Below are 24085 nucleotides of genomic sequence, written 5' to 3' on the forward strand. Positions count from 1 at the left end.
TGAAAGGGTTGCTACCTTCATAAATGAGTAGAAAGGTCAGTGGAAGACCACCCCGGACAGGCTGTTTGTCTGTGTGTGTGTACAGTGCATATTTTCACTTTGGCCACATTTTGTTACCTAACAGCCTTATTCTAAAATGTATGAAATACATTCCTCAATCTACACACAATACCCCATAATGACAAAGCGAAAACAGGTTTGATATTTTTGCAAATGTATTAACAATAAAAAACAGAAATACCTTATGTAAATAAGTATTCAGACCCTTTACTATGAGACTCGAAATTGAAGCTCAGGTGCATCCTGTTTCCATTGATCATCCTTGAGATGTTTCAACAACTTGATTAGATTCCACCTGTAGTAAATTCAATTGGTTGGACATGATTTGGAAAGGCACACACCTGTCTATATATAAGTTCACAGCGCAGATCAGAGCAAAAACCAAGCCATGAGGTTGAAGGAATTGTCCGTAAAGCTCAGAGTCAGGATTCTGTCGAGGCACAGATCTGGGGAAGGGTACCAAAACATTTCTGCATTATTTATGGTCCCCAAGAACACAGTGGCCTCCATCATTCTTAAATGGAAGACATTTGGAACCACCAAGACTCTTCCTAGAGCTGGCCGCCCTGCCAATTATTCTTTTTTGCTTTGTAATTATGGGGCGTTGTGTGAAGATTGATGAGAAAAAAAACAACTATTGAATCAATTTTAAAATAAGGCTGTAACATAACAAAATGTGGAAAAAGTGAAGAGGTCCGAATACTTATGTCCATTTGCTGATCCTTCCCAAAGATTTAAACCCAACTCAGCCCTACTGAGTGGCAGGCAGCAGCCTCGCACAATGGACAGTCTAGGGGTCTGTCTGTCCGTCCGTCCATCCGTTAGTCCTCTCAGGAGGTTCAAAGGAATGGATTGGCTGCCAGGCAGGATGGGTGAAATCCCAGCAGCCTCGATCCAGTGTGGTCCAATTTCATTAACACCACATATCTCATATCAGCACTGATGCAGTGCAGCTCCACGCAGCTATATCCTGATTCCCCATCCAGCTCATTACCGGCTCTACAGTCAGGTCCTGTCCCACCCAGAGATCCCACTCTGTGACTAACACCACAAGCAGACAGAGACGGGGAGGGAGGAGGGGGGGGTAAGAGAAGGGTAGTGCATATATAATCTGGCTTGCATTTTGCAGGGTTAAGGAGTAGAACGGAATTCAATTAACCAGTGTCAGTTACAGCACATGACAAAAGCCTGGGCTCCTTTTCGTTCATCAGTTCCCCCTGCAACAGTGCAACTTGAAGGCTCGTACACATTGCACCGAATGGATCTAGCGTTTGTATGCCGATCGTTCAACTCGCTGTGTTTTAGGGACCACCCGCTGTAGACATCTGACAGCAGGCATTTTTCACATGATTCTACATGTAAAATAGGTGCGCGCTCGGTTCGCAAATTACATTCAGAGGTGCTAAGTACTCTCGGCCAGTAAACGCTATTGGTGTGTCTGAGCCCTTAGTGTTTGGCTTTGGGATGGGGTCTGGCACGGGAGGGGGCTGCACTGTTGTCCCGATGGCTTTTGTGGCCCGAGTGAAAAGCACAGCAGGGGTGGCCCTTGTGTTTGTGCTCAGTTGAGTTTATTAAATAGCAACAAGGGTGAGTGCACACAGATGGTGCTGTCAATCACCTACCGCCCTCACCAACACCCATCGCCATACCACCAGGGATGAAGACAGCAAGGCATATCCGCAAGGCGGCAAACCTCGGCACAAAGCGGAGGGGGCTGTGGAAAACAGATGGTAGGTGTGTGTGTGGTGCGTTTAAAGACAACGTGCTGTAGAAAGTGTCTGAATCCCATTAGCTTCTCTGAAGCCTGATCTTTATTAACACCCCTGTTCCCTGGGACATTAGTGAGCTTAACAGGAGTAGGGGCTGAGCTCTGTTAACAGATTCCCTGTTACTCTGTTAGAATCTCAGCTGACACAGAGGACTTGACTCTTTGGAGGCAAAAAATATGTAGTGATTTGGATCCGATTAAGATTCATGCATTGGCCTGCATGGAAAGTTAACGAGGCGATGTCTGTATAGTACGAATCAAGTCCAAGAGAATATATAACAACGGAGTTCATCAATCATTTCGCATTTTGAGAATAGAAGAGGAACTTGCATTTTATTACTGTATTTCCGGCTCCCAAGTGGCGCAGAGGTCTTAGACACTGCATCTCAGTGCAAGAGGCGCCACTACAGTCCCTGGTTTGAATCCAGGCTGCCTCACATCCGGCCGTGATTGGGAGTCCCATAGGGCGGCGCACAATTGGCCCAGCATCGTCCGGGTTTGGCAGGGGTAGGCAGTCTTTGTAAAAAATAATTTGTTCTTAACTGACTTGTCTAGTTAAATAAAGGTTAAGTAAAATGACATGTCGCCATTCACCCCTGCATAGCATGGGGGAACTGTGTTCATTAACACATCTCCAGTATAATTAGTTACGCCCAGGAGTCAGCAGCACGGAGCCATGCGACTCGAGAGTTAACGAGAAGATGAGACGTCACCCCAAATAAGGCGGCAACGCTGACAGCCGGCTTCAGCTTAACTCACACTTCACACACCCTTTATGGCTGTTTACCAAGAGAGGATGAAAGGTGACAACAAGGCACGGCCATTGTGAGACAGACTTCTTTCACAGCGTCAACAGAGCACGACCATGCACAAACCGTTTAATCTCGCACCATTGTCTGCCACCTCAACAAGAATGCAATCACACACACCACAGAGTTTGAATGTGGCTCATAACGTGGCACATGACACCTTTTAGTCTGTTCCAGAATGAAGATGCTGAGGAAAAACAGCTGCCTGCCCATAAACTGCTCGCTGGTGTCACCCAGCAGCCTCCTGGGAACAGTTTGACTATATTGCTAATCAAAGTCCCGGTATTACATGCTCCAAGGCACCGCCATAAAATCGGCTGTGTGATCATAGGAAAGCCAACACATGATGTGCATTGGGATCTCTTAGTGTCATCAACATCTCTGTAGAGGACTTTGAGTCTATTACATACTGTAGGAAACAGCTGGTAACTAGGAAGTACATCCAGATTGGCCATTTGAAAAAAGTCCCGGCAGTCTTTTTGTTATTTGGTATGGACAGTAAAAAAAAAAGTAATGAAAAACAGGATATCCTTGACAAGAGTCAAGACTTTAGGAAACTAGTAGGCAGAGCAGCGAGACAGACCGCAGAAAACTCCCCACATGTTCAACATTCTGAGCAAACTTTCTAAGAGCTGCTCTTGTTCGTGCGTCTTCCCTCTATAGGACTAATGGTAATGACCTGTAAAGAGAAGGTCTCAATGTTTTGGCAATCCAAAATGGTGGTGTCAGCACTCAGCTGCACGATGAGCCACAGGTACAGCTGGGAATCATGTCTAAATAAAGAGCAGGCAGCTTTAGTGTACACGGCTCTCTGGAGTAACACCACACATTTGGATTCACATAGACTACCGTCTCTGTGCCTCACCCACCAGCCAATCCCAGTACTGGCAGCGCTGGGCTTGTTTTGATTACTCATAGAACTAGAAGTCCACTTATGTTTAGTTATGAGCTATTAAATCATGTACACCATCTATTTTGTTCCAGTATACTCACACGCCAGTTTTTGCTCAAGTAAACAAAATATGAATCTACTGTATGTAGTCAAGCTAAACAACATGAACATCCTTTACCCCAATACAAATCCATTCTATTAAAACATAACTAGAACAACATGGGCTATGATGTGTGCCCCCTTGCCCCCTTGCCTTGCATACATATGAACACTCCCAGCCATTGTCATCAGCAATGCAGAGGGGCGAGCATCTCATTTCAAAAGCTGTGGGGAAGACCACATGGGGCACCCTTTATGATGGTTTAGGACAGGACCCCTGTCAGCAGCTTGTGGGGACTGGCCGACAGAGTCACGACCCGGGGCCACAGACGGCAATGCCATCGCCAGACATCAAACCAACGAGAGGGTCCTCTGGGGTCAAGAGAAAACAGACAGGGGAATGTTGTCATCCTCGGTTCAGAATGACAGATGAAGTCCCATTTCACACAAACCCCTCACCTGGCTTAAATAATGAGCTATCCAATGTTTCATGATAATACATGATGTATAGGCCTAAGTCAGTGAATAAAACACATGGACGTCTTGATGAAGTTTAAAAGCTGATGTTCATTTCAGAGTCGCAGACTTCCCAGTAACATAGCCAATTAATCATTTCCTTTAACGTATTATTTGGTGGGGAAGAATTTAAAAAAAAAAACTCTTCCTGGAAGATGCTGAAGAAATGAATGTCAGTTGAATGACAGATTAGGCTCTGATTGAAAACACTGCCAGCCTGCCAAGAGAGACTGCCAAAGCCAGACAGCAAAGAACTCCAGAGGATTAAACAAGAGGATAAACGATTGACTTAATAATAATCACTCTTAGCTTTTCTCCATGAAGCTCTCAGAAGTTGTCAGTAGAGAGTGGGAAATGCTTTATATTTCTTTGCAAAGTAGAATCACTGGAGTTGATGTCAGGCATATCTGTCAGGTGGACAATGTTTGACTACTAGTAGGATAAAAGGGTCCTCTTAGACAAGTATTTGTCCAAATAAAGCAGACCAGTACTCATGTAAAAAAAAAATGTTTACAAATTGAATAAATGAGGCTGGAAAGTAGCACATCAAACAGACTCTCCTTTCCTTTGTGGTTGCTTGTTGTTCTGCTCCTTGAGGAATCAATGTCTGTACAAAAGTCGCCTCCGGCTTCAGAAATAGGCTTTGGCTAATGGTAATTTGCATGTAAAAGGACCCATGAGCACCAACATGTGAAGTTCATAGAAGCATGTCAAATTGGGTGTCCAATGAAAGCTAAGAGTCTATACAGTTTCGAACTTAAGACACTGTATATACATATTTCAACTATTTTCCATCCTGTTCACAGATGTCCGGACCGGCCTTAGTTTTGCCCAAACAGACATCCATCATTGGACCAAATCTAAACCATCATCGACATCCATGTTTCACATGTTTGGACAGCACAGTACAGTAGAGCGCAGTAAAGTACAGTAAAGAGTAGAGTTTTTCAGTACAGTCATGTACAGTAGAATAGAGTTCAGTACAATAATGTAGTGTATTATACTGTTCTGTACTCGACCTTGCTGTACTTTGATGTCCAAATGTGTGATTGGTTCAGATTTGGTCTAGACCGGACCAACCAAATTTGGTCTTGTTTGGTGGCGGAGCGCATTCAAATATTAGCCAGTATGTAGAATACCCAAATATTCAAAGGAGGATATTGCATATTTCTACCTTTGTGTACCTATTTAGGATACATCACCATGAAGAGAACGACATTCATATCCAATATTATGCATGTCTGTAGTACAGATCAGGGACCCATGGTGAAAATGCTGTTACCACATTTCTGTTACCGGGTGTAAATCCACTTCACTTACTGTAGTTCAATAACCTAAATAGATTTCTTTCAGACTCAAGGTGTCATGTCATAGCTGACACCCCATTCTTTCTGCAGACATCTTAATGTGGAGCAGATATTTAACAGAGTTCTTGGAAAATGTGGTCACATAAACTGAGGGAGATGTGACTGAAATTCTGTTACCAAACTTTGCATCTGTACAATACTTCCAGTCAAATGTGTTTATGTAAAATGTTCAGTGTAAAAATCGGTAAAAACAGTCCTCGTGCATGGAGTTGTATGGTTTGACATACCTTTTAAGTGAAGAATCGAAGTCTCCGCGCAATCCCAAGCTAACTTACATATCTAAACTCTTAGAGACTCCCTATCAAAGCTGCTACAAAACTGGGATGCCAAAAGGATTTCACAACCTAGTGTTTACAGTGAATGGAGAACATTGTTTAACTCATGTAGTATAACTACATGAGTATAACTCATGTCCTTGATTTCTGTAACACCAAATGTCTTCATTTTGAGCCGGTTGGAGCCTAGCAGACTGGGACGATACCAGTATCATGATATTTTCTCTCTTTGGTCCTTCAAAAACCTGCTGTATGTAAAATATTGTGTACTATAGCTTGGGAAATAAATAAATGTTACTCTGAATGACAACATAATGGTTTCCTAAAGGAGTTAAATCTGCTTTGTGTGGTTTACTTGCCGTGATACTAACGAGTATCGCAATACTGATATCGTCCCAGCCCTTTGAATCTAGTAAATTCCTGTAAAAAGTATGACCCAAATTTTTGTTAAACAAAATGATAGTGACAGCTTTAGCTGATTATGAACATTTGAAACACCTTTCCTGGTAAGGGTCAGGATTATGGTGAATGAAAGAGCCAAGGAATTTGTATACAAATCAAGACACTGGGAGTACAGACTGGTGGCAATCTACCCTTAACATATTAAGATGGAATCCTTTTTCGAAGTATAGCCACTCTTTCAAACTTGTATCACACAGACTGGTCTATGGCCAATGTGTAAGGGAGATATCACGCCCATTCCCTTATTTCCAAATGTCGCTGAAATCATATTAGTCCATGCTTCCTACCAGTACTCATGACAGACTGGATGGCTATATAGGACGAAAGTAGAACACATCTAAGGTAAATAATCTTGAACAGACACTTCTCACACTGAGTAAACAAAAGTTAGAGATTCACAATGCAAAGTGGACAGCAAGGTATGCAAATAATAGGACAATGCCTCAATGGAACACTCCCCTTAACCTAATCATGGGGTAAACTCAATCTTTCTCGAAACGTAATATGTGGCAAACTACATTGAGTATCTACAAACACAACTGTAAAACCAACAGCCAGATCAGGGCTGATGGGCCATAGAGTAACACGTTGTCTGTCTGTGTGCTCTACTCACACCTCCGTTCCCCATGAGGAATGCTACAGTTTTCCTCAGTTGTATCAGCCGTGTATCAAATCCCCTTTGCATTACAAAACGGAAGGTCCCGCAGCCAGTGTCCCTTATGACTGTGCATCACCCTTCTATTACAGGCTGAAGGGCCTTAGTCATCACAGGCGAAGGTGCTGCACACATTCCTCGCAAATGAGAGCTTCTCAAGCGCACACAATCTGGTAATTCCTCAAGCGACATGGTCCCCCCACCACCATCCCTCTCGCTCTCTGGATTGAAGGTTTGCTATGGAGACGTGAATAGGTGGCATTTCAGAGCTCCTAACAGCTCTGGAGAACAGCAGTTCCTTGGCCGAGGGCCAAGTCCTCATGGTTACCACAGAGCAGGTGCAACTGCCTGTTTCCTGTGCACTTTTGTCTGGAAAAAAAGCCTTCTGTCTGTTTGCAGGGGGCTTGGAGGAGACTGGAGAAGTTGGAAAATACACATAAACGTCGGCAAGCTAAGCATCAAGAGAAGCACCTGTATAAACACCAGGTTTTATTGCTAGTGTTTGTTATTTTTAGATCCAGGCTAGGTTGAGGTGACAAGAACACTCCAAGCCAAAGTGGAGCTATTTAAATCAGTACCGTCGGTTGAGAAGGATTAGGACACGCCTGAAATAAGATTTGGGTTAGACTACTTTTACTGACCTGTGTTGCAGACAGTGACCGATGACGGTATATTTGAAACAAGTCATACATGACATGAGGAAGGCAAAACAAGTGAACCCAAAATAGAGGATAGAGCATTTGAGAACAGTGAGGATAAAAGGGAACACAGAGTGACAAATGCTAATCTTTCAATCTACCTAAATAGGTTTCAATCTCTCTCTCAATATTCAGTCAGACTTGTATAGAATATTGGATACTAAACCAGAATAGAAGTTTGTTCAATTCTTTTTACGTGGCCCAAACATCTTTTTGATCTCTCATCAGTGACTGAAGTCTGACAAAAGCTTTAGTGAGTTAACTAAGCTATACGAGTAATCTCACCTGAAACAGAACAAGAAAGATAGTTTCTGTAGTTAGAAACATAAGATTAGCATTCCTGAAACATTATTTTGTTTAAATATAATTTCATCACTGAGAAATTAAGCTAATTTATTGCACCCAAATTGGCCATTTTAATTTATAGGCTGTAAATGTGGTGATTCCCTGTGAATGTGGTGATGTTCTCCCCTGTTCAGCCTAGTGGTTAGAGCGTTGGACTAGTAACCGAAAGATTTTAAGATCGCATCTCCGAGCTGACAAGGTAAAAAAAATCTGTCGTTCTGTCACTGTTCCTAGGCCGTCATTGAAAATAAGAATTTGTTTTTAACTGGCTTGCCTAGTTAAATAAAGGTAAAATAAAAAAATTTACAAATATAATCTTCAAAAAATATAGAACCTAACATCCAATTTGCACCATAATTTCTCATAAGGTGAATGCACCAATTTGTAAGTCGCTCTGGATAAGAGCGTCTGCTAAATGACGTAAATGTAAATGTAATAACAATGAGTAAGACATGAGGAATCCATGAATTCCACAAACACACACACCAATCCAACAACCAATACAGCATCAGTTCTCTATGTCTAACAAGTAGTATGGAGCTGCTGCTTGGAGTATTGCTTCTTCATCTTTTTTAATGTATCATTCCCTGTGAATGTGGTGATGTTCTCCCCTGTTCAGATAAATTAGCCATTGAAGTCACTTGCATTATTTACCATAAATTTGTGTTTAAGAACCAAGTTTTACCCAATAGATGCTGCTGTTCCTGCTACTGCCACCACACCCTTTTATCAATTTAGCTGGATTCTTGTGTTTATTAAATCGATCACAACATCTTCTTTGCAGCTTTGGGTAGAAAGCCAATAACTTTTGCTCATGATGAAAATAAATGGTGTGGTCATCCTCACAATTCAAACCAGTCCTCTTGGAAAGCAATTCAGTTTGTCTTTTTTTTGTAAGATTACATTTTTTAAACAATACAAAAACATACATACAAAACAACAGCATACAGATGCACACCAACATCAATGACATAACACCTGCTCAGACACACCTGCTCACACCCATCTCCAGCGCCCGCATCACTCTTCCCCACATGGCCTCAAACTGCACCATTTTATTTCTCTCCGTCGCCCACGCACATTCAACATTTAGATAAAGCATTTGACCTTTCCACTATGTTAAGGATGAAGGATTTGTTGATTTCCAGTAAAGTATCGTTTTTTTCCCAAGATGATTGACAAGAAAAATATCATCCAACCCACCGGGTATCTCACTGCACCCTCATATGCCATGTCTTGAAATATACTGACAGGCGGGTTAAAAGTACATTTACATTGTAATACTTCTGTCAGCCAAGTTTCTAGTTCCGCCCATACATTTTGGACTTCATGGCATTGTTTGTCCTGCTCTTAGGCTTAATTTGTGTCCAGAAAACAGCACCCCTGTGTTTGGTTTATTGCCTTCAAAAAAGGTCTGGATTAGTTAGAACATTCCTGGTGAACAAGTGAACCATTAGGCAACAGCAATTCTAATGGTTTCAATGTTATGGTCTCTAATGGTCTTCGATGGTAAAAGTCCCAAACAAACACTGTATAGTGTTTTGCAATGGTAATGGTGTTGGGTTGAATGGTAAATGTCACTGTTCACACTACATATAGAGATGTCTTTTTAAATCATTTTATTGAAAACCATTTGAGTGCCATGCAATGGTTTATAATTGTATTATTTTATTAGGGTTGTCACATTTTAGTCACTAGCTAATTTCTCATTCAAAAGTTTGGGACTTGTAGGGAAAGTCTTCATATGGGAACTGCACCATACCGATAGCCATCTCAGAGAGCTGCCATTTGTTGGACTATTCAAGGAGAGTTTGGTTGAAGCATTCAGTTGCTAAGAGAAGGACAAACGGAATTGCTTTCATGGAGGACTGGCTGGACCACATAATTCATTTTCATAATAAGCAAAAGCTATTGGATTTCTACCCAAAGTTGCAAAGAAAATGCTGTGATCTATTTAATGAACACAAGAGACCATTAAAATGGATTAAAGGGTGTGGTGGCAGTAGCAGGAACAGCGTCAGGAACAGCAGCACCCCCACCCCCAAGGTAGCATATGAATCAGTGGAGGCTGGTGGGAGGAGCTATAGGAGGACAGGCTCATTGTAATGGCTGGAATAGAATGGAGCCAAACATGTGTTTTCCATATGTTTGATACCATTTCATTTATTCCATTCCAACCATTACAATGAGCCCATCCTCCTATCGCTCCTCCCACCAGCCTCCACTGATATGAACACATAAACCATGGCAACCCACAAAATGTGTAGAATAGCAGGAAATTCACTTGTAATAAAATAATTTCTATGTCTCATTGAAAAATGTGTAGAATAGCAGGAAATGTGCTTTAAAAATGCAAATTTCTCTCAGCCTCATTGCAAAATGTGTAGAATAGCTATACAACTCTGCTCCATGGCAATGTGTAGAATTGGAGGAAATTAACTTTAAAATATAAACATTTTATCTTAACCTCATGGCAAAATCTGCACAATAGCATGAGATTAGTTATAAAACTGCAATTCTTGCTCAGACCTTGAAACTGCGGTGTGCCACTGACCCATACATCTCATGGTCAGAGTTTAGACATTGGACCCACGGATTTGGTTTGTCATTGAATAGAAAATAGGCTCATAATGGAGATAAAATAATCTAGGCAAAATTATGTAAATACAACATTATAAACAAACGTACCTTTAACTTGACTCTCGTAATCAGCAATGATTTCTTTATCCTTTTTGAACTTTGTATTAGACATTTTCAGGTCGATTTAGAGTAGTTCGGAAGTTAAACTATTAGTCAACAAAAAAAAGTTGCTTTTCAAGAAAACGTTCAGTCCATTCTCCTACACGAGTAGACTATTGCTGGAAAAGAATAGGCCAACACGAAATCCTGATATCAATCAATGAAATCACAGATAACCGCTGGCTATGCCGCGGCAGGCAGAGCGAAGATGTCGAGTCGGTGCAACAGCATAACCTCTGATAATCAGATCAACCACGCAGTAAAGTATACCATGTTCAACGCAAGTAGAGAAGGTGCGAGGTTTTATTGCACGCGGAGTACCAATATATAGTATGTCGACTTTAATCTTATACTTCCTTTGGTGCTCTCTAGTTTCCCCGGTCCCACACTTCCCATTTGCCTCGTTGTTTTTCACAGAGAAGACTGACTGCAGCGCAGCTGCCGGAGAGTCACTGTGGAAATGGGAGGTATCGAAGAGGCATAACGGAAACAAGACATGGATTGACATGATTTTTGTCTAACCAGTAGGGCCGATTACAGGGGCGGACTTGGGCAAGAATTCGGGCCTGGCATTTTATCCACACCAGCCCACATCACTGTGATCCGCCAACAACCTCATACCAGCCCATGATTTGGTCGGACCCCCCCCCCCCAAAAGGAACTCAGTTGGGTCTCAATTTACTACTGAGAATTAAAATTGTAGCAAAACTGCAATTGCAAAATGTGGTTGTGCAACACCAGTTTTTCTCTTGTTATGTCAGTCACTGACAGTCACTCAATTATCCATGTCAGCTAACAATGTTCAGATTGGTAGTTAGTCTAGCCAGCTATCTAAACTTAGCTTAAAAATTGCACATTTCTCTCAGCCATGAGATTAAGTATACAACTTCTACATTTTCTATTAGCCTAATGAGAAAATGTAGAGTAGCAGGAAATTTGCTTTAAAAACACTCAATTATCTCAGCCTTGTTGCAAAATGTGTAGAATAGCATGAAATTAGTTAGAGTTGAAAATGCAATGGAAACATTTACATTTTAGTCATTTAGCAGACACTCTTATCCAGAGTGACTTACAGTAGTGAATGCATACATTTCATTTCATGCATTGTTTTTTTTTTTGTGCTGGCCCCCCCGTGGGAATCGAACCCACAACCCTGGCGTTGCACACACCATGCTGGCATTGCAAACACCATTCTTTACAACTTGGTTGTGCATCAGCAGTTCTTCTCTTTTTATGTCATTCACTGACAGTCACTCAATTGGCCATGTCAGCTACAATGTTTAGATTGGTAGTTAGTCTAGCCAGCTATTTAAACTTGTCTTAATCATGGCCGAATACCAACCGGGCCCAGGGGCCCTGACCTCCAGAGGGACCCTCATTGACTTTGTTAGTCATTCCCACTCAGATATCATATTAACATGGCATAACATAAGTCATTACAAAATGTGGAGAATTGCATGAAATTAGCTTTAAAACTGGATAAAAAAATGATATCTCCACCCCATCGCAATATGGGTAGAATTGCAGGAAATTAACTGTAAAACTCCAATGTTTTCTCTCCGCCCCATGGCAAAATGTGTAGAATTGCAGGAAATGTAATTAAAAAAAAGAAATTCTCTCCATTGGCGCCGTTCCTGACATTATTATGAGCTGTCCTCCCCTCAGCAGCCTCCACTGGTGTCTTTCCTGCAATTGCATTTTTAAAGGTTATAAGACCAGGACACATTTCTCTCTCGAGCGCATGTGGGAGAGGAGAGTGGCTCGCTCATTACAGCAGCAGGCCCCAGCAAAACAGACACAGGGGCACTGCACACACTTTCATTACAGGAATCATGAGGATAATGCACTACTGTTTGACCAAGTCATGGCTTTAGCCACCTGAAAAATAGAACGTTTAGAGTGAGAGGACAATGTAGAATGTGCTCTTTCTATGTTTACAGGCACCCTTTCCATTTTTTACCGTCCATGATCTTGGCTGTCTAACTGATGACAGAGTCAGAACAGGTGCTGATGCTGTGTTTTCACTTTCAATGTGAGTTTGCGTGACCTCAGCTCATTAAACCGGGCCTGCCAATCTTGGTAGGGGGACCGGTCGTTGCTCAATGACCAGCCAAAGGCTCATCATAGATTAGTATAACAGAGAGATTGTGAATTTAATATTTTTTTTTAAATATCAACTTAACAGGCCCATGGGCCACCGGCCATGTCACCTTTAATTTATTGATTTTTGTATATATATATATATATATATATATATATATATATATATATATATACATATATATACATATATATATAAATATTTTTGTGTGTCAGTTTTGTGTGTCCAGCCCATCTGGCATTTGCCAGAATTGCTAGATGGCCGATTATGTATTCTGATAATATCATGAAATCCCTGCTAGAAGTTCCCCAGGTATGTACGTACAGGGTGTGATCCACATATACATACGCCCCAAGGCAGTGTTGATATTATAAGCACGGCTGTTCATTGCATCAAAGTGGCTCCAGTGACATTGAAATGATTATACAAAGTAGGCCTCACCTGCTACCAGTGTTACAATATTTCCATTGGTGAAATAGCTTTGGCGGTTTCTACACTTCAAAATGGTTTTGTAAAAATAAAATATATTCTATACAATATTACAAGTCATCCATCCATCCTCTAATCTGTGGTGTGTGACATAAACCTCAATTTATGTGCGTCTACGGTATCAGTGAAAATATATGTATGGAATTATCTTATGTAAAAAGCGACATCGACTTACATAAGTTGTTTTCTTTAACAGGATCAATGTCCCCGATAAGGACCCTATGAGAATATAGAGCATATTTGGTGTTCAACATGCTTTGTGAAAAGAGACCTTTTAATATTTTCAACTATTCCCATTGTAACTGAGTAACAATTGTGCACATTATGGGGTTTTCTCGTTTTGGCAAAAGACCGTCCTCCGTCCTCTCTCCTCCGTGACCCGGAAAACGATAAGTGGTCCTTGAGTGCCAATTCTTTAGTAGACAAATGGAAGCGTCTTCACCTCCTCAATTGCCAACTTTCATTGAGGATACTCATGTGTATCCTACGAGGGAAGAGTTTTGAAATCTGCCACACACCTTTTGAATAATCTTTTGTTGTGTCAGAAGAGGAAAACATGCACATGTTTAAAAACAATATGTTACTTTATTGCAATATGTCAGTTTACACAGTTATTTTGGGATCCACCCCTGTAAACATAATTTGCCTAATGACGCGAGCGGAGAAGGACCGTCTCATTTCAAGCAAACCAATTGCCATCCATCACCAACTCTCATCGATTAACTTTGACCCTTTTCCAAAGGAGGCGAGAGAGGACGGAGGAGAGGACGCAAGAGGTGAGAGAAGACAGAGGAGAGAGGACGCAGGAGATTAACAAATCTAATTGATAAAAGGTCCATCTATACCTATATTGAACAAAAATATAAACGCAACATGTAGTGTTGGTCCCATGTTTCATGAGCTGAAATAAAAGATCCCCGAAATTTTTCTATATGCATAAAAAGCGTATTTTCTCAAATTTGGTGAGCATTTCTCCTTTGTCAAGGTAATCTACACACCTGACAGATGTGGCATATCAAGAAGCTGATTAAACAGCATGGTCATTACACAGGTGCACCTTGTGCTGGGGACAATAAAAGGGTACTCTAAACCAACCGGACAGCTGATGAACCTGTGGGTTTGGACAACTGAAGAATTTCTGCACAAACTGTCAGAAACCATCTCAGGGAGGCTTATCTGTGTGCTCATCATCCTCACCACGGTCGTAACCGACTTCAGTGGGCAAGTGCTCATCATCAATGGCCACTGGAGAAGTGTGCTGGATCGATTAATCCCGGTTTCAACTGTACCGGGCAGCGGGTATGACGTCCTGTGGGCGACTGGTTTGCTTATGTCGACGTTGTGAACAGAATGCCCCATGGTGGTGGTGGGGTTATGGTATGGGTGGGCATAAGCTACAGACAACAAACACAATTGCATTTTATCTATGGCAATTTGAATGCACAGAGATACCGTGACGAGATCCTGAGGCCCATTGTCAAGCCATTCATCTGCCGCCATCAACTCATGTTTGAGCATAATAATGCACGGCCCCATGTTCCAAGGATTTGTACACAATTCCAGGAAGCTGAAAATGTCCCAGTTATTCCATGGCCTGCATACTCACCAGACATGTCACCCGTTGAGAATGTTTGGGATGCTCTAGATCGACGTGTACGACAGCGTGTTCCAGTTCCCATCAATATCCAGCAACTTCACACAGCCATTGAAGAGGAGTGGGAGAACATTCCATAAGCCACAATCAACAGCCTGATCAACTCTATGTGAAGGAGATGTGTCACGCTGCATGAGGCAAATGGTGGTCACACCAGATACTGACTGGTTTTCTGATCCACACGCCTTCCTTTTTTTATGGTATCTGTGACCAACAGATGCATATCTATATTTCCAGTCACAGATTAGGGCCTAGTGAATTAATTTAAATTGACTGATTTCTTCATATGAACTATAACTCAGTCAAATCTTTGAAATTGTTACATGTTGCGTTCATATTTGCTCAGTACACTGCGTGCACAATTATTAGGCAAATTGTATTCCTCGGGATTCATTTTATTGTTGAACAAACACAATGCTCTCAGTCAATCCAAAATGTTATTGAACCTCAAACCTGAATGTTTAACAAAGGAAAAGTGAGTTTTGTCTTTCTCAGGGAAATATATGTGTGCACAATTATTAGGCAACTATTAGTGTGCAGAATTATTAGGCAACTAAATTACAAAAATAATTTCTCTCAACTCACTTGTTTATTCTACATTTTTTGAGTAAGTGTAACAGATAAGTAATACAAAATGACAATTACATTACATTTTTGGCCTTTCAAAAATATTCAGTGACCAATATAGCCACCCTTATTTTCAATAACTGCCATGAGCCTTCCATCCATGGAGTCTGTCAGTTTCTTGATCTGTACACGATCAATTTTCACTGAAGCAGCAACCACAGCCTCCCAAATGCTGTTCAAAAAGGTGTATTGTCTTCCATCACTGTAAATCTCACGTTTGAGAAGGGCCCACAAGTTCTCAATAGGATTTAAGTCAGGTGAGGAAGGGGGCCAGGTCATTATTCAGGCATCTTTGAGGCCCTTGCTGGCTAGCCAAGCAGTGGAGTACTTTTATGCATGTGATGGAGCATTGTCCTGCATAAAGATCATGGCCTTCTAGAATGCTGAGGACTTCTTCCTGTACCACTGTTTGACGAAAGAATCTCCCAGAAACTGGCAGTAGGTTTGGGAGTTGAGTTTCAGTCCATCTTCAACCTGAAAAGGTCCAACTACCTCATCCTCAATGATAGCAGCCCATACCAGTACCCCTCCTTCACATTGCTGGCACCTGACTCAAAGTGGTGCCCTGTGTCCATTACTGATCCATTTGGTCCATCAAGAGTCACTTACATTTCATCTGTCCATAAAACCTTTGAAAAATCTGTCTTCAGGTATTTCTTTGCCCAATCTTGACGCTTCAACTTGTGAATCTTATTCAGTGGTGGTCTTGTTTCAGTCTTCTTGACCTTGGCCATGTCTCTGAGAACTTGACACCTTGTACTTCTGAACACTCCAGGTAAGTTGCAGTTCTGGAATACGGTGGCACTGGAAGATAATGGGTTCCTGGTAGTTTGACATTTAATTCTTCTCAAGTCTTTTGCAGTTAATTTGCACCTTCTCTTCCCCATGCGTTTTTTTGCGCCCCAGTTGACTATTCGCAACAAAACGTTTGAATGTCCGGTGGTCACACCTCAATAGTTTAGCTATTTAAAGAGTGTCACATCCGTTTTCAGTGTCAGTTAAATTTCTTTTTTGGCCCATTTTACCTGAGGTAATGAGGCTGCCTAATAATTATGCACACCTTGATATAAGGTGTTATTCACTTTCGCCACACCCTCCCTCATTACACAAATACATATCACCTGAAAATGATTAAATCCAATAAGCATTCAAGTTTATATGGTTTGGAGTTCGGAAATGTGAATGTAGTCCCCAAATATACAATACCAGTCAAAAGTTTGGACTCACCTACTCATTCAAGGGTTTTTCTTTATTTTACTATTTTCTACATTGTAGAATAATAGTGAAGAAATCAAAACTATGAAAAACACATATGGAATCATGTAGTAACCAAAAAAGTATTTTATATTTGAGATTGTTCAAAGTAGCCACACTTTGCCTTTATGACAGCTTTGCACACTCTTGGTATTCTCTCAACCAACTTCATGAGGTAGTCACCTGGATGACATTTCAATTAACCTGTTGGGGGTAGGGGGCAGTATTTGCACGGCCGGATAAAAAACGTACCCGATTTAATCTGGTTATTACTACTGCCCAGAAACTAGAAAATGCATATAATTGTTTGATTTGGATAGAAAACACCCTAAAGTTTCTAAAACTGTTTTAATGGTGTCTGTGAGTGTAACAGAACTCATATGGCAGGCAAAAACCTGAGAAGATTCTGTACAGGAAGTGCCCTCTCTGACCATTTCTTGGCCTTCTACACTTTCTTTATTGAAAACAAAGGATCTCTGCTGTAACGTGACACTTTGTAAGGCTCCCATAGGCTCTCAGAAGGCGCCAGAACGTTGAATGATGACTCTGCCTTCCCAGGCTGAAAAACAGTAGCGCATTTGGTAAGTGGTCGATCTGAGAACAATGAGACGGGGGCGCGCGTGCACATGAGGAGTCCATTTTAGATTTTGAGTCCTTGAACGGAAAGGACGTCTCCCGGTCGGAATATTATCGCTTTTTACGAGAAAAATCGCATAAAAATTGATTTTAAACAACGTTTGACATGCTTCGAAGTACGGTAATGGAATATTTTGAATTTTTTTGTCACGATACGCGTCCGCGCGTCACCGTTCGGATAGTGTCTTGAACGCAAGAACAAAACAGAGGATATTTGAACATAACTATGGATTATTTTGAACCAAAACAACATTTGTGGATGAAGTAGAAGCCCTGGGAGTGCATTCTGACGAAGAACAGCAAAGGTAATCCAATTTTTCTTATAGTAAATCTGAGTTTGGTGAGTGCCAAACTTGGTGGGTGTCAAAATAGCTAGCCCGTGATGGCGAGCTATCTACTCAGAATATTGCAGAATGTGCTTTTGCCGAAGAGTTCTGTATCTATAATTCTTAAAATAATTATGTTTTTTGTGAACGTTTATCGTGAGTAATTTAGTAAATTCACCGGAAGTTTGCAGTGGGTATGCTAGTTCTGAACGTCACATGCTAATGTAAAAAGCTGGTTTTTGATATAAATATGAACTTGATTGAACAAAACATGCATGTTAAAATGGTGTAAAATAGTCATTGTTTGAGAAATTGAAGTAATAGCATTTCTAAGGTATTTGAATATCGCGCCACGGGATTCCACTGGCTGTTGAGTAGGTGGGACGATTTCGTCCCACATACCCTAGAGAGGTTTTAACAGGTGTGCCTTGTTAAAAGTTCATTTGTGGAATTTCTTTCCTTCTTAACGCTTTTGAGCCAATCAGTTGTGTTGTGACAAGGTAGGGGTGGTATACAGAAGATAGCCCTATTTGGTAGAAAACCAAGCTCAAATAAGTGAAGGGAAACGACAGTCCATCATTACTTTAAAGACATGAAGGTCAGTCAATACGGAACATTTCAAGAACTTTGAAAGTTTCAAGTGCAGTCACAAAACCATCAAGCGCTATGAGGAAACTGCCTCTCGATGAGGACCGCCACAGGAAAGGAAGACCCAGAGTTACCTCTGCTGCAGCAAATAAGTTCATTAGAGCTACCGGCCTCAGAAATTGCAGCCCAAATAAATGCTTCAGAGTTCAAGTAACAGACACATCTCAACATCAATTTTTCAGAGGAGACTGGGTGAATCAGGCCTTCATGGTCAAATTTCTGCAAAGAAACCACTACTAAAAAACACCAATAAGAAGAGACTTTCAATGGACATTAGACTGGTGGAAATCACAAATATTTATCTTCTGGTCTGATGATTCCAAATTTGCGATTTTTGTTTCCAAACGCTGTGTCTTTGTGAGACGCAGAGTAGGTGAACGGATGATCTCTGCATGTGTGGTTCCCACCATGAAGCATGGAGGAGGTGTGATGGTGCTTTGTTGGTGACAATGACTGTGATTTATTTAAAATTCTAGGCACACTTAACCAGCATGGCTACCACAGCGATACGCCATCCCATCTGGTTTGCGCTTAGTGGATTTGTTTTTCAGCAGGACAATGACCCAACACACCTCCAGGCTGTGTAAGGGCTATTTGACCAAGAAGGAGAGTAATGGAGTGCTGCATCAGATGACCTGACCTCCACAATCACCCGACCTCAACCCAATTGAGATGGTTTGGGATGAGTTAGACCGCAGAGTGAAGGAAAAGCAGCCAACAAGTGCTCAGCATATGTGGGAACTCCTTCAAGACTGCTGGAAAAGCATTCCAAATGAAGCTGGTTGAGAGAATTCCAAGAGTGTGCAAAGCTGTCATCAGGCAAAGGGTGGCTACTTTGAAGAATCTCAAATATAAAATGTATATTTTGATTTGTTTAATTTATTTCATAGTGTTGATGTCTTCACTATTATTCTTTAATGTAAAATTTTCACTGGTACTAATATATATATATATAAATAAAAGCAATGTGTACTGAAATGAATGTGGTTCTATTGCTCCATCTGCTGGTGATCATGTTATGGTACAGATTAATTTTCTCTCCAGTCTCATGAAAAAAATAAAACATTTACAACTTAACAAATATTACACATTTTAATAGCAAAACAAACCGTTTACAGAATTTCACAGAAAACAAGAACAGTGTTAATCATTTTTCAAGCTCTAATGCATTAACAGCATGAAAACATGAGGTTATGGTTTACCACAGGATATGGTTTACTGCAATTGCACTAGAGATAGACCTACTCCTGCCACAACAACAAGCCCTACTTAGTTCAAGGACAGGTCTATAATAAATGTAAAGGAAAAGGAGATATCCTCCTGACAAATATCTAGATGGGAAAAATATCAGAGGAGGCTGGTGGGAGGAGCGAAAGGAGGACGGGCTTATTGTAATGGAATAAATGGAACGTCAAACATGTGGTTTCCATATGTTTACTGTGTTTGATAAAGTTCCATTCATTCCATTCCAGCCATTACAACGAGACTGTCCTCCTATAGCGCCACCCTCCTCGGGTAAAAATACAATAACTGGGCCTTACTGAAAGGTCGAATACAATGTTGCTTTGGAGTGTGCATTCAGCAAGTAGTTCAAGAGTAACTGAAATCCATAATCTTTTAAGTTACAACATAAATACATGTAAATCTTGAACTATGTAAAATAAATTATGGAGAACAACAAGATTAAAAGCCACCTCATTCTAATATAATTCACCCATAGCCTGAAATAAATGTTTTGTTTGAACATTATCTTGAGAGACAGTTGTCAGCTACCAGTGGAAACTTTACAAAATGGAGCCATAAGCCCACAAAATCCCCCCAAAAGGTGGCTTTTCTCCCTTAAACACACTGCCAACGAGATCCACATTGTACCTCGTAATTGTGCCATTTTGTGTTTAACTCTGAGCTTTAAAAAGACTTAGCTGTTTTTGAAGAAGGTCTCCTCTAAGACCTCGGTGAACCTGTCCTTCATCTGCTGGCGGAAACTGCTATACCACTCCAGCAGTCTCCTCCTCCTCTCAGTCCTTTCCTCGTGGCTCATCATCTTCTCCTTTTCCAGGAGGCCTGGAAGCTCCTTCCAGTCTTTGAGAAAGATGAAGGGGGCTCCTGCAGCTTTGAGGAGACGCAGTGGGGAGCTGCGTGCAGCAGAGCACCCACCGGGGGTCAGCATGTCTTCCACCACGGGTACGGAGCCGTAGGCACAGGCCTCGTAGATGCGGTAGCACTCCGTGTTGATTCCCACAGGGCAGAGGGTGAGCTCGCTTTGGGCCAGGGCTGTCTGGTACTGTCTCAGACTCTCCACTGTCTCCTGAGGAAGCCACCTGATGCAGAAGAGGAGGAATATTAACGTCTAGTGAGCAGGGAGTTCATTTAATGTATTACGTATTTAAACAGGCTTCTGTTGTGAATATTACACATAGTACTTGTAAATTCCCCTTTGCGCTTCATGAATTTTTAAATGCAAAGATCAGAAAAGGGTTGAACTTCTATTTGAGTGTGCTGACTCAATTGATATTTGACTGGTAAACAAAGCCCACCAACAAAAGTATTTCCACTGAAGTGAGCTACTAGAGGTTCAAACCTCATTGAGAAAGACAGGATGCAAAAATTGGACTGAAAACCATTATTGTGAATTGATACAGTGCTTGACAGTGACAACATAGCATAGTGAAATACTTCTCTCTGCCAGTAGTGATGCACTCTTTGTCCAGTCCTGTTTGTTTCAAGATCCCCATGAGTGTTTCCCTCGAGGAGTTCTTGTAGACAGTTCCCAGGAAGTTACAGAGGAAGGGCCTTGCGGAGCTCACCATATGGGAGTTTGGCATGACCACAGGAAACTGCCTGTATCTGAACAGAGCGGGCATACAAATCCACTTTTAAAATATGCTCCTCTCTGGTGCAATGCAATACCTAAAGTGTTAAAATGTACTATTATGTAACCTACAATGGAAACATGAGTGAAAGAAGGGAAAAGTACATGTTGAGGGAAGAAAGACAAACAAGAAATGCAGAATTCTGAAACTTGAGAAACACACTCAGAGAAACCCTCAAACTAAATCAGGGCCTGTATTAACAAACCATTTCAGAGTAGGAGTGCTGATCTAAGATCAGGTCCTCTTTCCATATAATTATGATCTCAAAGATAGAACTGATCCTAGATCAGCACTCCTTCTCTGATACTTTATGAATAAGGGTTCAGACGACCTACGTGGCTACTCCGAGGGGCCACTGGAAGACATCCTTGTCGTTAACCCAGGGGCTGTCATAGACCAGGAAGAGCAGGTCCACAAAGCCCCCGTGCCTCCTCAGGTAGGGGCTGATCCAGTCGTTGGTGCAGCGCTCGCTGCCCAGCAGAACCACAGCCACACGATTCACAGCGTGGAACTGCATCAAGGTCTGGACATGCTGCAGCCACCGGGTGGCGTAGGAGATCTTCTGCTGCTCCCGGCCGTTCAGCACCAGAACCACACTGTCTGTGTCCAGAGGAACGTGGCCTTGGATCACCGCTGGACCTGTGTAGAAACTATAGATAGACAGAGAGAGAGAGATGGTGGGGTGGAGGGCTGTCAGAATAGCTGACATCAGCTAGATCATATGCATCTTATATTGTGATAGGAGTCTCATTTGTGATGCCTTACCTGAAATCTATCTTTCCCACCTGTATCTCCCCCTCTCTCCACTGTGCTTGTATGTCGGTGGGGTTGAGGGGACCTTCTAAAATATGTTCCCAAAGGTAAAGTCCTGATAGAAGAGAGGAGTTACTTCAGAGGGACAATATCCATAAGAATGTTTTTTTTACACACCATAATGTAACCTAACATTGTAAGAGGAAGCATCAAACAACAAAGAGATACCAAGCAATATTGTACAACTTATCACAGAAGATCCCTAAAAAGGCATTACCTATGGCCGCTTTCCCCCAGATTTGAACTTTGTATCTCTTGGGCCTGTTCTTGTCAATGCGCTCCTGGTATTGTCTGAAAGCATCCCTCTGTTTGTGCAGAGCAGAAAGCGCATTAGCCTGCTCATCCTCCCAAGGGTTCCACACATCATCCCCAATGTAAGGAGCCACAACACCACCACCTGTAATCACCAAAACAACAGGAAAATAACACTTACTGGAGCTAGCTAGTTAGTGGTTTTCACATGACGAGTCCATAACCCTGTCAGGGTATTCACGTGGTGACTCCAGACCCAGTTTTGCCGACCCACCACGTAACTGTTATTTGAAGTACCCTGTGGCCACATATGCTTGTAATGCTCACCATTTTGGATTGTAACTGTATATGATCATATACAACATTGGACATGACCCGCAAACTATGGACAGTAAGTTTATTTTCTCAGATAAGTAGCTAGCTAGCTAATTTACCTGAGGTTGCGACTGTAATTTTCTTCACCACTCTGTGGACACGGGTGATCACCTTCGTATTAAAAAATACATTGTATGCAGCATACAAGGAAAACACCACATAGACAAAAACTATCAGGATGAATATTTTTCTGTGATGTTTTTTCATGTTTTCCTTCTCACGTTACCATTCTGCACTCGAGTACCAGTTAACCCCTTTAAAGTAACCAATATCTGTGCAGCTCGTTGTCTCGGAAACACTGAGAAAGCAATCAAAGGCGACTGTTTACAGTTCAAGGACCCAGCTCAAAGGCTGGCATAAGATTTGCCGGAGAAAAGTTATTCCCCTTTTGGAATTCATCTATGTGAAGCATTTTCTTTTATCGTCATACAGAACCGATTTTTATTTTGATAATTAAAGCGACTCGTGTGGCATATTTGAAATTAAATACAAAACAAATTGCTTACAAAGATGTTATAAGAATTGAGACCGCGCGCTGAAACATAATCCCGGATGTTACCCAGGACGTACCTAATGTGGAGCGAGCTGCCAGTTAAGGCAAAGACAGAAACTGCTTATCCTTTATAAATCCACGATCACGCTCGTAGGCGATGTCATGGCGACGTTGGCTAGCTAAACTCATGCGCAGAAACACGCAATCGGGTCTAACGGTCGACACGCGCCAAACTGCGCATGTGCAAGCCATCAAATCAAAGGCAATCCAATATAAAATAGTGTTTGACGAAAATGAAAAGGTGCAGTTTATCACTTTCAACAGGTTGGACTAATAACATGTACAACTACTTAAGACATTGGCTCGAATCAAGGTTGTGCCTTTAGATTTCGATAAATAAAAATATATAAAACTTCTGTCATTGACTACTCAAACCCCGGCCTGGTCTGCTTCACAAGCTTTCCCAGAAGTCTCGCAATGTTGCCCCTCTGAGTTTAAAAACTCTTGCGGTTAAGGCAGATTTATTAGAGAAAGGAGAGATATGAATCCCACTGGGCAATAAATGGGTGAATGTATAACGTCTCACCCAGCAGACTGTCGACCAATCGCGTTCACATTGTCGTACAGCGTCACGCGGTTGCTAAACCGAGTCGAGAAACCTGCCTATTTTCCTCGAAAGTACTTAATGTCAAGATTCCAAAGCTATATGATATTACAGATAAATTAATTATCTCACATCTCCGAAAATATTTGTTATGTTGTACTTCTTGTTGACGAGACGTATGCGAATATATTATTTTGAGCTAGCACCCAATTGACTCCCATTAAGTCCTTAAAGGAGAGCTTTCATTGTCCCAGA

The 24085-nt window shown here is 41.6% G+C and overlaps 2 protein-coding genes across 5 annotated transcripts in view; both read right to left on the reverse strand.

Annotated features, from left to right (window-relative positions):
* The window catches only part of LOC106573171 (SLIT-ROBO Rho GTPase-activating protein 1), a 157138-nt gene extending 145983 nt beyond the window's left edge, over positions 1-11155 (reverse strand). The window contains 1 exon segment of the mRNA XM_014147891.2: positions 10635-11155. Within this exon segment, the coding sequence (XP_014003366.2) occupies positions 10635-10698 (64 nt within the window). The 5' untranslated portion in view covers positions 10699-11155.
* Positions 11156-19493: 8338 nt separating this feature from the next.
* On the reverse strand, positions 19494-24085 carry rxylt1 (ribitol xylosyltransferase 1). Of its 4 annotated transcripts, XM_045696662.1 has the most exons (7): positions 22793-23297; positions 22540-22656; positions 22324-22411; positions 22059-22161; positions 21629-21943; positions 21097-21267; positions 19494-20741 (listed from the first exon to the last, which is right to left on the reverse strand). In XM_045696662.1, exons 5-7 carry the CDS (start codon positions 21808-21810, stop codon positions 20339-20341), a joined length of 756 nt encoding a protein of 251 aa, XP_045552618.1. In that variant the 5' UTR covers positions 21811-21943; positions 22059-22161; positions 22324-22411; positions 22540-22656; positions 22793-23297; the 3' UTR covers positions 19494-20338.

Source organism: Salmo salar, chromosome ssa16 (genome assembly GCF_905237065.1).
Source record: "Salmo salar chromosome ssa16, Ssal_v3.1, whole genome shotgun sequence".
NCBI classification, from domain to species: Eukaryota; Metazoa; Chordata; class Actinopteri; order Salmoniformes; family Salmonidae; genus Salmo; species Salmo salar.